Source organism: Perca flavescens, chromosome 10 (genome assembly GCF_004354835.1).
Source record: "Perca flavescens isolate YP-PL-M2 chromosome 10, PFLA_1.0, whole genome shotgun sequence".
NCBI classification, from domain to species: Eukaryota; Metazoa; Chordata; class Actinopteri; order Perciformes; family Percidae; genus Perca; species Perca flavescens.
The window spans coordinates 2,188,463-2,203,462 of record NC_041340.1 but is presented as its reverse complement, the minus strand read 5'-3'; the positions used below and the strand labels follow the sequence as shown (position 1 = coordinate 2,203,462).

Sequence of the window (15,000 nt, the reverse complement as noted above, 5' to 3'; positions counted from 1 at the left end):
CTGTCTCTCTCTCTGTCTCTCTGTCTTTCTATCTCTTTGTCTGTCTCTCTGTCTCTCTCAATTCAATTCAAAGAGGCTTTATTAGCATGACCATATTTACATACAGTATTGCTGAAGCACATAAACAGGGAAACATGTTCCACATTAACATCCAGTAGTCCAGCAGGATTCAAACAATAAAACATTAAGTCAACATTCATCATGTCAACACAATGTAACAATATGAGCAACACTGATGATATCAGCAACAACATGAACACCATAATATTACAGGTCTGTCTCTCTCTCTCTGTCTCTCTCTCTCTCTCTGGATGGAGTAAATGTACTTAGTTACATTCCAGTGCTGGACCTCTGTTGTTTGAGTTCAGTTTGTTGTTTCCCTGCAGCTGTTTTATCTCTTTTCACTTTGATATAAAAACTGTCAAGTCAAGTCATTTTATTTGTATAGCACATTTAAAACAAACAACTGTTGACCCAAAGTGCTTTACAGGTAGAGCAGGGAAGGCAGAGACAATATGCCTTTAAAAATACATAATCGTATGTGCGAGGTACCATGAATATAAATAGGCAAAAAAAAGAATTAATAATGTAACATAGAATAAAACAACAAAGGAACAATGTTTGTAAAAAAAATAAAAAATAAAAATAAAAATAAAAAAAATAAACAGGAATCAAGGAGAGTTAAAAGCAAGAGAGTAAAAATGCGTCTTCAGATTTGATTTAAAACTAGCAATTGTATTACATGATTTGATATGGGGTGGGAGTTGTTGGGTTGTGGACCTGAGTGCCCCGGTGGAAAGAGTAAGTAGACAGGAGATCGGAAATATACGGAGGGAGTGCTTTAAAAACAAAAAGTAAAACTTTAAATTCTGAATTTCACTGGCAACCAACCTCTGACCTCTGACCTCACGTGTCGAACTCGCCGCTGTCGTTACATTAAAGCGCAGTCTCGGCTTATTTGAAATGCAACCGAATTAAACCGACGTATTTGCAAAGCCCGGCCTTTTCTGTTTTTTTTTCATTTATTTATTTTGAAACCACCCGGTAAACCTCCATCAGTCGCGGCTCCTGACTCCGACTTTGCATGTGAATGAGCCTCTCTAACGTTGGGCTGAAAGGCGCGAGCAACGTGGCGGCTGTTTTCTGCACGCCATCATCAGCCATCTCGTTTGCGTGCGTCGCATGTCGGTCGGTTGAAGAACTCGTGCTCCGATTTGTTTATTATGTAAAATACAGTTTATTAAAAACGTACCTGACATTTCAATAAAATAAAGCCCCCGCGGTCTGGTGTCGGTTTGGAGCGAAAGCGAAGACACAAAGAGAGACGCAACGGCTATTTTATTTTTTTTTGTCATGCCGACAGGTTAGCCCAACGCTGACGCGTCTGGTAAACAAATGAGCTTGTGTTTCTGTAACCTAAGACAACGTCAGCGGAGGAAGAAAATCAAATGCTTTAACCCAGGGGCGGAGCTAGAAAAATGTTTATGGGGTGGCGAGAGGGGGGGCAGGAATTTTTGATGGGTGGCAACATATGGCAGACGTATAAATACTGTATTTAATCACAGTTATCACAGTTTGATGAGAAATAGTGTGTACGCACTACAAAAGGGCACAGGCTGCCATTTACAAACTCATACAGACACACTTCATCTCATCCAATCAGTGTCCTGCATATTAGGAATAAGTGACCATACAGTGTGATCTCACTTAATAGGAGATATAGAAGTATGATAGAAGCATATTAGGAATAAGTGACCATACAATGTGATCTCACCTAATAGGAGATATAGAAGTATGATAGAAGTATATTAGGAATAAGTGACCATACAATGTGATCTCACTTAATAGGAGATATAGAAGTATGATAGAAGTATATTAGGAATAAGTGACCATACAATGTGATCTCACTTAATAGGAGATATAGAAGTATGATAGAAGTAAGGGGCTTTATCACAGGACAGGCATTAAGGTGAGACCCAGGTGATGAGAGGCAGATGTGTGAGAGGTGGAAGCAAACAGTTTTTGACTGACTGCAGTCAGACTCGTAAATGATCAAATTGTTGCTGCCAACTGGAGGTGGCAGCAGGGGCGGCAAGGCTTTCTTTTAGCCCCGGTAGATCCGCCCCTGCTTTAACCACTGCAGGAGAATTACCATGTGGAGAAGAAGTCTTTCACACAGACATTACTTCACCTGTGTGTCTTTGCAGGAAAATGAATGTCAGTCTGCAACGTAAAACTATTTGTGCAAGTTTTTCCTGTTCCGTTGGTTCACGTGGAGGCAAAACAACGGCAATGCTTTCTTTTCTTTTTTTCGTGTATTTTTCTTAAGGTGAACTCTATATCTATCGCATTCGTCGGGTCCGAACACGATGGCGTACGCCAGGGGTGTCAAACTCAGTTTCACTAAGCTCAGGCCGGAAGAGTAGAGAGACTATAACTATTAAATAGTGATGGGGTTATTATAACATGTACAGTACAGGCCAAAAGTTTGGACACACCTTCTCATTCAATGCGTTTCCTTTTTATTTTCATGACTATTTACATTGTAGATTCTCACTGAAGGCATCAAAACTATGAATGAACACATATGGAATTATGTACTTAACAAAAAAGTGTGAAATAACTGAAAACATGTCTTATATTTTAGATTCTTCAAAGTAGCCACCCTTTGCTTTTTTATTAATAAGGGAAATAATTCCACTAATGAACCCTGACAAAGCACACCTGTGAAGGTAAAACCATTTCAGGTGACTACCTCATGAAGCTCATTGAGAGAACACCAAGGGTTTGCAGAGTTATCAAAAAAAGCAAAGGGTGGCTACTTTGAGGAATCTAAAATATAAGACATGTTTTCAGTTATTTCACACTTTTTTGTTAAGTACATAATTCCATATGTGTTCATTCATAGTTTTGATGCCTTCAGTGAGAATCTACAATGTAAATAGTCATGAAAATAAAAAGGAAACACATTGAATGAAAAGGTGTGTCCAAACTTTTGGCCTTTACTGTATAGTATTGACGGAGGGTGATGATGTTGTTGATGAAATGGTGATTATTAAGGATTATTTTTTTATGGAAATGTTGCTATAATATTTTTATGAGGAATATTGTTAGATGTTCTTTTTAAGATATGGTTCCTTTAACATATGGTCATATTTATCTTCTCTGTTGTTTAACCAGAGCTTATAACATTAAGTCTTTTTATGTAGTTTGGTCTTGCATTTGTGACTGTCCTGTGTTTATTTTAACTTGCTGCAGAAGCACTTGCCCTACGGGGACAAATAAAAGTCTAAAATAAACTAAACTAAGGGGCCACGCTGGAAAATAAGAATCACATCAAGGGCCAGACATTTACTTCATTCACATGCTTTTATTTTCATCAAAAAAAGTCAAGGATCTTTGACTTATTATTATTGCATGTCTCATAAAGCCTTCTCACTTACAGTTTGGGCAACACAAAGACCCCCCCAAAAAAGTCAGCAATAAAGTAATTTAGCCATCAAAGAAAGAAACAACAAATAAGATCGAAAAGTTCAGAAAAAGCGACAAAATGCTGAAAAAGCTACAAAAAAACTTAGGTGAGCCAAAATGCATTGTGGACCTAAATTGATATGCGGGTCTCGAGTTTGACACATGATGGTGTATGGATTTGTATCCTTAAACTGGTCCTGTAGACACACAGGAGGCACTGAGTCTAGTTTCTGGGAGAGATTTTATTTTTTATTTTATTTTTATATTTATTTATTTGATTGGGACAGTGCATGTTAATGAACAAACATGGAATACATGAATGTAAACATGCCGGATTGTAGCCAAGGGCTAATTTCCATCCAATTTCCATAGTCCCACGGGCTAAGATCACACAGGTCACAAAACATTGCATAATACAATTTACATTACAATTTACTACAGTAAGTACATCGTTTATCAATAAATTAACAAAAACCCTATATACAATATTCACATAAGACTTAAAAAAATCATTCAACTTCAAAAACCCATATACACATTACAAAGTAAAGAAATTCAGAAAAGGAAACAACATACCCACTAATGTGCACAGCTTTGGTTTAGCCATTTTTTCAACTGAGCTTTAAATGAGCTATATGTAGGGCATTCTCTCAATGTTAGAGGAAGACTATTCCACAGGTTTTTTTTTCTTTTGTAGTTTATTTAAATAGGGACAGATACAAAAAAACATAGATTATTACAGAAATAACAATCCGATGCCTGTATCACAGTGTTTGTAGCCATGGCTAATGTCCCTAGGAGGGCTTTTAACAGTTCAAATAATAAAAGAAGTCACATTTTTACAAGAGAGGAGACCTGATAATACCCCACAGGTTCCCACCTCGGACAGACAGAACCATCTGACCGAAGGTGGTTACCTGTGGGGTATTATCAGGTCTCCTCTAGTAGAGGCTTGAGTGGTCCTCTGCAAATTTTCTTTAGATTTAATAAAATCCTTCAACGGTGGAGGAGCGAGGGAGTGTAGAACCTGATATATCAAACATGCCATTTGATTCAAGTCTCTTTTTATTCCTTTAATACAACTCAAATATCAAAGTCATGTCAACTGGAAATACAAATGTGTCTTATTACGAAAGGTAAGAATGGAAAAGATTGTCTCTCGTTAACACCGCCTCGGACAAGGTTGAAAGGACAGAACAATGAAGTTATTACTGTTAAGTATATTTTATAATCCTTAAAGCTTTCGTTCGCAACTTTTTAATTACAGTGAACGTCCGTTACATTCAAGCCATTGCCAAATGAGTTGCTGCAAAGCTAATTGCCTTCATCTGGGTGCATTTATACATACACATACACTAGCCTGGACTGGACTGATTGGCACTGTTTGACTCCCTTACTGGCTATATTAGCCACTGGCCCATTTTGCCCATTTCCACTAGCTTGCCTGTATGGTCAATACACCACGCTGTCTTCCTGTCTGTATGGACAGTTTTCAACATTAACTTCAACTTTTCTTCAAGTCTTTTCCTAGTGTCTATGTATAGTTAAGTAATGATTATTCTATTTTTGATATATTGTGTAGCGTGTTGTACTTGAAGAGATACAGAATTTGCATTGACACTATCTTGCACTATGATACCATTGCACTTTTCTGCATTTTTTGCACACCGGTCCTTTAAATATGCTCCAACCAAACTTTACTGTAAGGGCACACTATTCATAGCTTCCTTTGTATTTGTGTAGTATGTATGTGTGCGTGGTTGTGATATGTCTGTGTGTCTATGTGTATGAATTATGTGTATAAGCTATTGGACACCTTAATTTCCTTCTGGATGAATAAAGTATCTCTATCTATCTATCTATCTATCTATCTATCTATCTATCTATCTATCTATCTATCTATCTAATATGTTGACTGTATTACTGCATGTCTCATATAGCTTTCTCACTCACAGTTTGGGCCTCATAAAGCCCCCAAAAAAGTTCCTTAGCCCTCGTAGAAAAAAAAAAGCAAACCAAAAATTGCTGTTAAAAGGCGTCAAAAACATCCCATAAAGTAACAAAAATACTGGGAAAGAAAATGCCAAAAATGTCGGGAAAAAAGGGTCAAAAAGATTATTATTATTATACACAGACACACACACACACACACACACACAGACACACACTGACACAGAGACACACACACACACACTGTTTGATCAGATAAACATCCCACAGCAAACATGCGCTATAACAACAGTCATTTGAAGACCAGTTTGATGACTTCTTCAGCCCAGTGTTTGGGGTTAAGTTCGTAGTGTGTTTAATGTGTTTTGTCCCGAACGTGTCTGGGACCGGAGGACACTAATATTTAAATTAGCCTGGCATAAAACAGTTCAGGGATAAACCACATCATGTATTGTTTAACTAACAAACGCAACTGAAAGAAGACAAATATTTGCCACAAAAAGACAACTGACAACTGACGTTTGATGGAGGCGACTTTGGTTCACTGAACATATTTCAATGATAATAAACTACTGCTTGTGGACAAATGCCTCTGCCAAGGAACACACACAGACATAATATGTTTAAAATTATTCATAAATAGGCCTTTGTATAAAAAAAACAACACATTATCCGTGTCTTTTCCCGTTGGTTGTCCTGCAGATAACACAAACACACACCTGGCGATGTGCTGTCTGGATGCTCGTATAAGAAAACAGCAGAAAGACCAGCTAGATATAAAAACCACAACAATATAACCACTTTGTATTAAAACAATCTCCGGACAAGAAAAACCTCATAATGCTACAACTATTGCAATAATATTGAAAAATAAAGCTAATTGAGCTTTAATTTTATTGTTTATGGTTTAGCTCAAACACTCTTTACTTATTCAAAAGAGTGGAACGCAATCCCTACTATTATTAGCATATAAGTTTAAATTAAACAAATAAGTAGGCATATGCACTGGTGTGTCCTCCATCCATCCATCCATCTTCGTCCGCTTATCCGGTGTCGGGTCGCGGGGGGAGCAGCTCCAGCAGGGGACCCCAAACTTCCCTTTCCCGAGCAACATTAACCAGCTCCGACTGGGGGATCCCGAGGCGTTCCCCGGCCAGGTTGGAGATATAATCCCTCCACCTAGTCCTGGGTCTTCCCCGAGGCCTCCTCCCAGCTGGACCTCCCTCCACCTAGTCCTGGGTCTTCCCCGAGGCCTCCTCCCAGCTGGACCTCCCTCCACCTAGTCCTGGGTCTTCCCGAGGCCTCCTCCCAGCTGGACGTGCCTGGAACACCTCCCTAGGGAGGCGCCCAGGGGCATCCTTACCAGATGCCCGAACCACCTCAACTGGCTCCTTTCGACGCAAAGGAGCAGCGGCTCTCTCCGAGCTCCTCACGGATGACTGAGCTTCTCACCCCTATCTCTAAGGGAGACGCCAGCCACCCTCCTGAGGAAACCCATTTCGCCGCTTGTACCCTGGATCTCGTTCTTTCGGTCATGACCCAGCCTTCATGACCATAGGTGAGGGTAGGAACGAAAACTGACCCGGTAGATCGAGAGCTTTGCCTTCTGGCTCAGCTCTCTTTTCGTCACAACGGTGCGATAGATTGAATGCAATACCGCACCCGCTGCGCCCGATTCTCCGACCAATCTCCCGCTCCATTGTCCCCTCACTCGCGAACAAAACCCCAAGGTACTTGAACTCCTTCACTTGGGGTAAGGACTCATTCCCTACCTGGAAGGCATTCCATCGGTTTCCTGCTGAGAACCATGGCCTCCGATTTAGAGGTGCTGATCCTCATCCCAACCGCTTCACACTCGGTTGCGAACCGATCCAGTGAGTGCTGAAGGTCGCAGGCCGATGATGCCATCAGGACCACATCATCTGCAAAGAGCAGCGATGAGATCCCCAGCCCACCAAACTGCAACCCCTCCCACCCCGACTACGCCTCGATATCCTGTCCATAAATATTACAAACAGGATTGGTGACAAAGCGCAGCCCTGGCGGAGGCCAACCCTCACCTGAAACGAGTCCGACTTACTACCGAGAACCCGGACACAGCTCTCACTTTGGTCATACAGAGATTGGATGGCCCTGAGTAGAGACCCCTCACCCCATACTCCCGCAGCACCTCCCACAGTATCTCCCGGGGACCCGGTCATACGCCTCTCCAAATCCACAAAACACATGTAGACCGGTTGGGCATACTCCCAGGCTCCCTCCAGGATCCTTGCGAGTGAAAGAGCTGGTCCGTTGTTCCACGACCAGGACGGAATCCGCATTGTTCCTCCTCAACCCGAGGTTCGACTATCGGCCGAACCCTCCTTTCCAGCACCTTGGAGTAGACTTTACCAGGGAGGCTGAGAAGTGTGATACCCCTATAATTGGCACACACCCTCTGGTCCCCCTTTTTAAAAAGAGGAACCACCACCCCAGTCTGCCACTCCTTTGGCACCGTCCCAGACTTCCACGCAATGTTGAAGAGGCGTGTCAACCAGGACAGCCCCTCCACACCCAGAGCCTTGAGCATTTCTGGACGGATCTCATCAATCCCGGGGCTTTGCCACTGTGTAGTTGTTTGACTACATCAGTGACTTCCGCCTGGGAAATCGGCGACAATCCCCCCGTTATCCTCCAGCTCTGCCTCTAACATAGAGGGCGATTAGTCGGATTCAGGAGTTCCTCAAAGTGCTCCCTCCACCGCCCTATTACCTCCTCAGTGGAGGTCAACAGTGTCCCATCCTTACTGTACACAGCTTGGATGGTTCCCCGCTTCCCCCTCCTGAGGTGGCGAACAGTTTTCCAGAAACTGGTGTGTCCTATGTGTTCCTATTAGTGTTATGTGGAATTATCATTTCTATGTTATTGTAGTGCACTGTATATGCCCAGGGAGATGGAAATTAAAAATTCAAATTATAAAGGTTGGTGTGTCCCCTTTAGTCTACATAACATGTCATAGCAGGTTACCACTTTATGTACAACTGTTCATTTATCATAAAGACTGAAACTCAACGGCGAAATAAAAGCCTCTTATTTACGGGACCGGTCTAAAAGACCTCCGGGGCCTCCAGATATGAGCGCAGAAATCCTCTTACGACGGCTTCACGTGGGATTCATGAAACGTTCGTATCACACCAATCCGAGCGTAAGAATGGTCGTACATTGATAAATGCGGCGGCTGGAAACGATCGTCATTTAAATATCACGCCCCAATATATTCTGGGTTTTGAGGCCTCGCCCCTACAATTTACGACATGGCGAGACGTAATCCGGCTGAGAAGCAACACTTTTCAGAGGTGGAGATTGAAACCCTGATGTCTCCGGTTCATTTGCACTAACGTGTGGACTATTTGGCAGCCTGAAAACTGGTATTAAAGGCTGTAGAAAGAATGCGGGATGGAAAGAGATCACTGATGCGGTCAACAGTGTTGCCGTAGTAAATCGGACTCCAGCTGAAGTTTAACCTATTTAATTTATACATCCTTGACACATTTTCTATAGTCCTAATAGTAATATACAGGCTTCTATTGCAATCTATTAGGCCTACATGCAGGAGTACCTATAATTAAATAAACACACGGTAGCGGAGTTTATGTCTTTTATTTTACTCGTGTTCGTCGGAACGAGGCAACAGCTGAGGGAGAGCGAGTCCTCCGCCCCCCGTGCTGGACCCTGTCTCCTGACAGCAGAGGGGCTGGAAAAACAAGCCAAAATAACTTGGTCGATGGCAGAAATAAATCATTCACTTGAAAGAGAAACAAAAACCTGAAGAATAAATAAAAATGTTGTGCATTGTCATGTTTCCTGTATTGAATATCATTGCCAAACATAACACTATAGGCTACCTTTTAAAAGTGAGGAATAATATCCTGTCTCCTTCATATAGCCCTCAGTTGGGGCTGTTCTGGACACTGCTCTCTGGGCATCGGCTCATCTGGCTCCATCGCTACATTTATGGCACCGTGTCTTCCTGTGTGATGTTGTGCAGAACCCCCCAGGCTAAAACAATGTTGCAGACCGGCGCATAGAGGTCTTCTAAAAGAGCCAGATCTGCCATTGCTGATATGTGATCAACTGATGACTTCTCCTTCTCCTGTTAAACTGATTATATGCTGCACCGCAAGTCCACACTGACTCGAAAACTTGCGTACACGAGTTCAGACCAGACGTCGTACGCCTGTTTTAGGTGGTACGCACGTTTCATAAATGAGGGCCAAGGAGCGCCAGCTCTGGGTCAGGGCCGATGTCCAAGTTGTAAACCAGACTACGCCACTGAAATACATCACACCAGAACTTATGCAGTTGAGGACATTACCAAAAAAAAGATGCGATAGCGAAGGTCTGTGTTTGTTAATCGGGACCACTGTTCGTGTTTGTGCTCTCAGGGGAGGACGGCAGCCCGGAGAACATGCTGCTTCACGGTCCGTTCTCCAGGAAACCCAAAAGGATCCGAACGGCCTTCTCGCCCTCTCAGCTGCTCCGTCTGGAGCGAGCCTTTGAGAAGAATCACTACGTAGTCGGAGCCGAGAGGAAGCAGCTCGCCAGCGGGCTTTGTCTGACCGAAACGCAGGTAAAGGCATCATGGGAAACGGGGGGAGGGTAGGATGAAGAGCAAGAGGCAACAATTTATCTGTTATGTGGATAAGAATATTAAGACATGACAATCACTGTACAGACAACAATCAAAATGAACAAGGACCATCAAAACTGATTATAAGTGAGCTGATAGATAAAAATAGCAGAATATACTGTGATTTCTTACTGGCATGGCGTAAAAAGTCATAAAAATTACAGGAAAAGTCATGAAAATGACATGAGAAGTCATAAAGTCGTAGTATAGTATGTCGAAAAAGGTTCTTAAGTTACTTTTTAATGATATTTTTTATGAATTACTGTATTAACTATCAGTGACTCTCGTGTGAAGAAGTCAAAAACGCAAAGACACTCTAGTCACCTGTGTCAGGTGAGATAGCTCACGGTAAAAAGAGAATGATTGGAAGACAGAAGGTTGCATAGAATAGTATTTCAATAAAAGTCATATTATAGTATGTCGATAAAAGTAATAAAACAGTGGTTTTGGCATGACTTCATCCAAAAAATATGAAGGAATGAATGGATTAATGACGATGGATTTATTTTTCATGACAAACAAATTATCTTCCAAAAAATTATGAACAAACTATTGATGCTTTAATGTATGAACAAGTGAATAAAATTATGACTTTTTTATGACTTTTTTCGTGAGAAAGTAAACGTGTAGTATGTCGAAAATAGTCATAAAAAGTCATAGTATAGTATGTCTAAAAAAGTCATACTATAGTATGTTGAAAAAAGTCATAAAAAAGTCATAGTATAGTATGTCGAAAAAGTCCAAAAAAGTCATAGTATAGTATGTCAAAAAAAGTCATAAAAAAGTCATAGTATAGTATGTCGAAAATGGTCATAAAAAGTCATAGTATAGTATGTCGAAAAAAGTCATAAAAAGTCATAGTATAGTATGTCGAAAAAAGTCCAAAAAAGTCATAGTATAGTATGTCAAAAAAAGTCATAAAAAAGTCATAGTATAGTATGTTGAAAAAAGACAAAAAGTCATAGTATAGTATGTCGAAAAAAGTCATATAGTATGTCGAAAAAAGTCATAAAAAAGTCATAGTATAGTATGTCGAAAAAAGTCATAAAAAGTCATAGTTTAGTATGTTGAAAAAAGTCATAAAAAGTCATAGTATAGTATGTTGAAAAAAGACAAAAAGTCATAGTATAGTATGTTGAAAAAAGACAAAAAGTCATAGTATAGTATGTTGAAAAAAGACAAAAAGTCATAGTATAGTAAGGTCATATGTCAATGTTCTTTACTTAATTTTTTCATGAATGACCATTTTTTATATCTTCTGGAATTTATGAATGTATGACAAGTTCAGAAATGCAGCAGTTAAACATCCCGTAGTATTTCTAGAAAGTCATGTTGTCATGTATGTTGATAAAAGTCATAAAACAGCATTTTTGGCATTATTTTACCCAGAAAATATGAAGGAATGTGAATGAATGACAATGGATTTATTTTTCACGCCAGACCATTTATCTTCCAAAATATTATGAACAAACTATTGAAGCTTTAATGTATGAACAACTGCATATAAATAGTACAGAAAAAATGAAAAACATCAAGACGTAGTGTAGCATGTCGAAAAAAGTCCCAAAAAGTCATAGTATAACATGTCGAAAAAAGTCATAAAAAGTCATAGTATAGTGTGTTGAAAAAAGTCATAAAAAGTCATAGTATAAGTATGTTGAAAAAAGTAATTAAAAGTCATAGTATAGTATGTTGAAAAAGTCATAAAAGGTCATTAAAAGTCATAGTATAGTATGTTGAAAAAAGTCATAGTATAGTATGTCAAAAAAGTCATAAAAAGTCATAGTATAGTGTGTTGAAAAAAGTCATAAAAAGTCATAGTATAGTATGTCGAAAAAAGTCATAGTATAGTATGTTGAAAAAAGTCATAAAAAGTCATAGTATAGTATGTTGAAAAAGTCATAGTATAGTATGTCGAAAAAAGTCATAAAAAGTCATAGTATAGTATGTTGAAAAAGACAAAAAGTCATAGTATAGTATGTTGAAAAAAAAGTCATAAAAAGTCATAGTATAGTATGTCGAAAAAAGTCATAAAAAGTCATAGTATAGTATGTCGAAAAAAGACAAAAAGTCATAGTGTAGTATGTTGAAAAAAGTCATAAAAAGTCATAGTATAGTATGTTGAAAAAAGACAAAAAGTCATAGTATAGTATGTTGAAAAAGTCATAAAAGGTCATTAAAAGTCATAGTATAGTATGTTGAAAAAAGTCATAGTATAGTATGTCAAAAAAGTCATAAAAAGTCATAGTATAGTATGTTGAAAAAAGTCATAGTATAGTGTGTTGAAAAAAGTCATAAAAAGTCATAGTATAGTATGTCGAAAAAGTCATAGTATAGTATGTTGAAAAAAAGTCATAAAAAGTCATAGTATAGTATGTTGAAAAAAGTCATAGTATAGTATGTCGAAAAAAGTCATAAAAAGTCATAGTATAGTATGTTGAAAAAGACAAAAAAGTCATAGTATAGTATGTTGAAAAAGTCATAAAAAAGTCATAGTATAGTATGTCGAAAAAAAAAAGTCATAAAAAGTCATAGTATAGTATGTTGAAAAAAGACAAAAAAAGTCATAGTGTAGTATGTTGAAAAAAGTCATAAAAAGTCATAGTATAGTATGTCGAAAAAGTCATAAAAAGTCATAGTATAGTATGTTGAAAAAAGACAAAAAGTCATAGTATAGTATGTCGAAAAAGTCATAAAAAGTCATAGTATAGTATGTTGAAAAAGACAAAAAGTCATAGTATAGTATGTCGAAAAAAGTCATAAAAAGTCATAGTATAGTATGTCGAAAAAAGTCATAAAAAGTCATAGTATAGTATGTTGAAAAAAGTCATAAAAAGTCATAGTATAGTATGTCGAAAAAAAGTCATAAAAAGTCATAGTATAGTATGTCAAAAAAGTCATATTATAATATGTCTAAAAAGTCATAATATAGTATGTCGAAAAAAGTCATAAAAAGTCATAGTATAGAATGTCAAAAAAGTCATAAAAAGTCATAGTATAGTATGTTGAAAAAAGTCATGAAAAGTCATAGTATAGTATGTCAAAAAAGTCATATTATAATATGTATAAAAAGTCATAATATAGTATTTTGAAAAAAGTCATAAAAAGTCATAGTATAGTATGTTGAAAAAGTCATAAAAGGTCATAATATAGTATGTCAAAAAAGTCATAAAAAGTCATAGTATAAGTATGTTGAAAAAAGTAATTAAAAGTCATAGTATAGTATGTTGAAAAAGTCATAAAAGGTCATAAAAAGTCATAGTATAGTATGTTGAAAAAAGTCATAGTATAGTATGTCAAAAAAGTCATAAAAAGTCATAGTATAGTGTGTTGAAAAAAGTCATAAAAAGTCATAGTATAGTATGTCGAAAAAAAGTCATAGTATAGTATGTTGAAAAAGTCATAAAAAGTCATAGTATAGTATGTTGAAAAAGTCATAGTATAGTATGTCGAAAAAGTCATAGTATAGTATGTCGAAAAAAGTCATAAAAAAGTCATAGTATAGTATGTTGAAAAAAGACAAAAAGTCATAGTATAGTATGTTGAAAAAAGTCATAAAAAAGTCATAGTATAGTATGTTGAAAAAAGTCATAAAAAGTCATAGTATAGTATGTTGAAAAAAGTCATAAAAAGTCATAGTATAAGTATGTTGAAAAAAGTAATTAAAAGTCATAGTATAGTATGTTGAAAAAGTCATAAAAGGTCATAAAAAGTCATAGTATAGTATGTTGAAAAAAGTCATAGTATAGTATGTCAAAAAAAGTCATAAAAAGTCATAGTATAGTGTGTTAAAAAGTCATAAAAAGTCATAGTATAGTATGTCGAAAAAAGTCATAGTATAGTATGTTGAAAAAAGTCATAAAAAGTCATAGTATAGTATGTTGAAAAAAGTCATAGTATAGTATTTCGAAAAAAGTCATAGTATAGTATGTCGAAAAAAGTCATAAAAAGTCATAGTATAGTATGTTGAAAAAAGACAAAAAGTCATAGTATAGTATGTTGAAAAAAGTCATAAAAAAGTCATAGTATAGTATGTCGAAAAAAGTCATAAAAAGTCATAGTATAGTATGTTGAAAAAAGACAAAAAGTCATAGTGTAGTATGTTGAAAAAAGTCATAAAAAGTCATAGTATAGTATGTTGAAAAAAGACAAAAAGTCATAGTATAGTATGTCGAAAAAGTCATAAAAAGTCATAGTATAGTATGTCGAAAAAAGTCATAAAAAGTCATAGTATAGTATGTTGAAAAAAGTCATGAAAAGTCATAGTATAGTATGTCAAAAAAGTCATATTATAATATGTCTAAAAAGTCACAATATAGTATGTCGAAAAAAGTCATAAAAAGTCATAGTATAGTATGTTGAAAAAAGTCATAAAAAGTCATAGTATAGTATGTTGAAAAAGTCATATTATAATATGTCTAAAAAGTCATAATATAGTATGTTGAAAAAAGTCATAAAAAGTCATAGTATAGAATGTCAAAAAAGTCATAAAAAGTCATAGTATAGTATGTTGAAAAAAGTCATGAAAAGTCATAGTATAGTATGTCAAAAAAGTCATATTATAATATGTATAAAAAGTCATAATATAGTATTTTGAAAAAAGTCATAAAAAGTCATAGTATAGTATGTTGAAAAAGTCATAAAAGGTCATAATATAGTATGTCAAAAAAGTCATAAAAGGTCATAAAAAAGTCATAGTATAGTATGTCAAAAAAAGTCATAAAAAGTCATAGTATAGTATGTTGAAAAAGTCATTAAAAGTCATAATATAGTATGTCAAAAAAGTCATAAAAGGTCATAAAAAATCATAATATAGTATGTCGAAAAAAGACATAAAAAGTCATAGTATAGAATGTCGAAAGAATCATGAAAAGACATAAAAAGTCATAAAGTATGTCGAAAAAAGTCAT

General features: G+C 36.8%; 1 protein-coding gene across 1 annotated transcript in view; it reads left to right on the top strand.

Moving 5' to 3' along the window:
• Positions 1-15,000, top strand: part of emx3 (empty spiracles homeobox 3) — a 40,604-nt gene that overhangs the window by 20,108 nt on the left and 5,496 nt on the right. Inside the window, exon 2 of the mRNA XM_028589784.1 lies at positions 9,846-10,030. Coding sequence (XP_028445585.1) covers positions 9,846-10,030 — 185 coding nt within the window. The remainder of the gene's footprint in view (positions 1-9,845; positions 10,031-15,000) is intronic.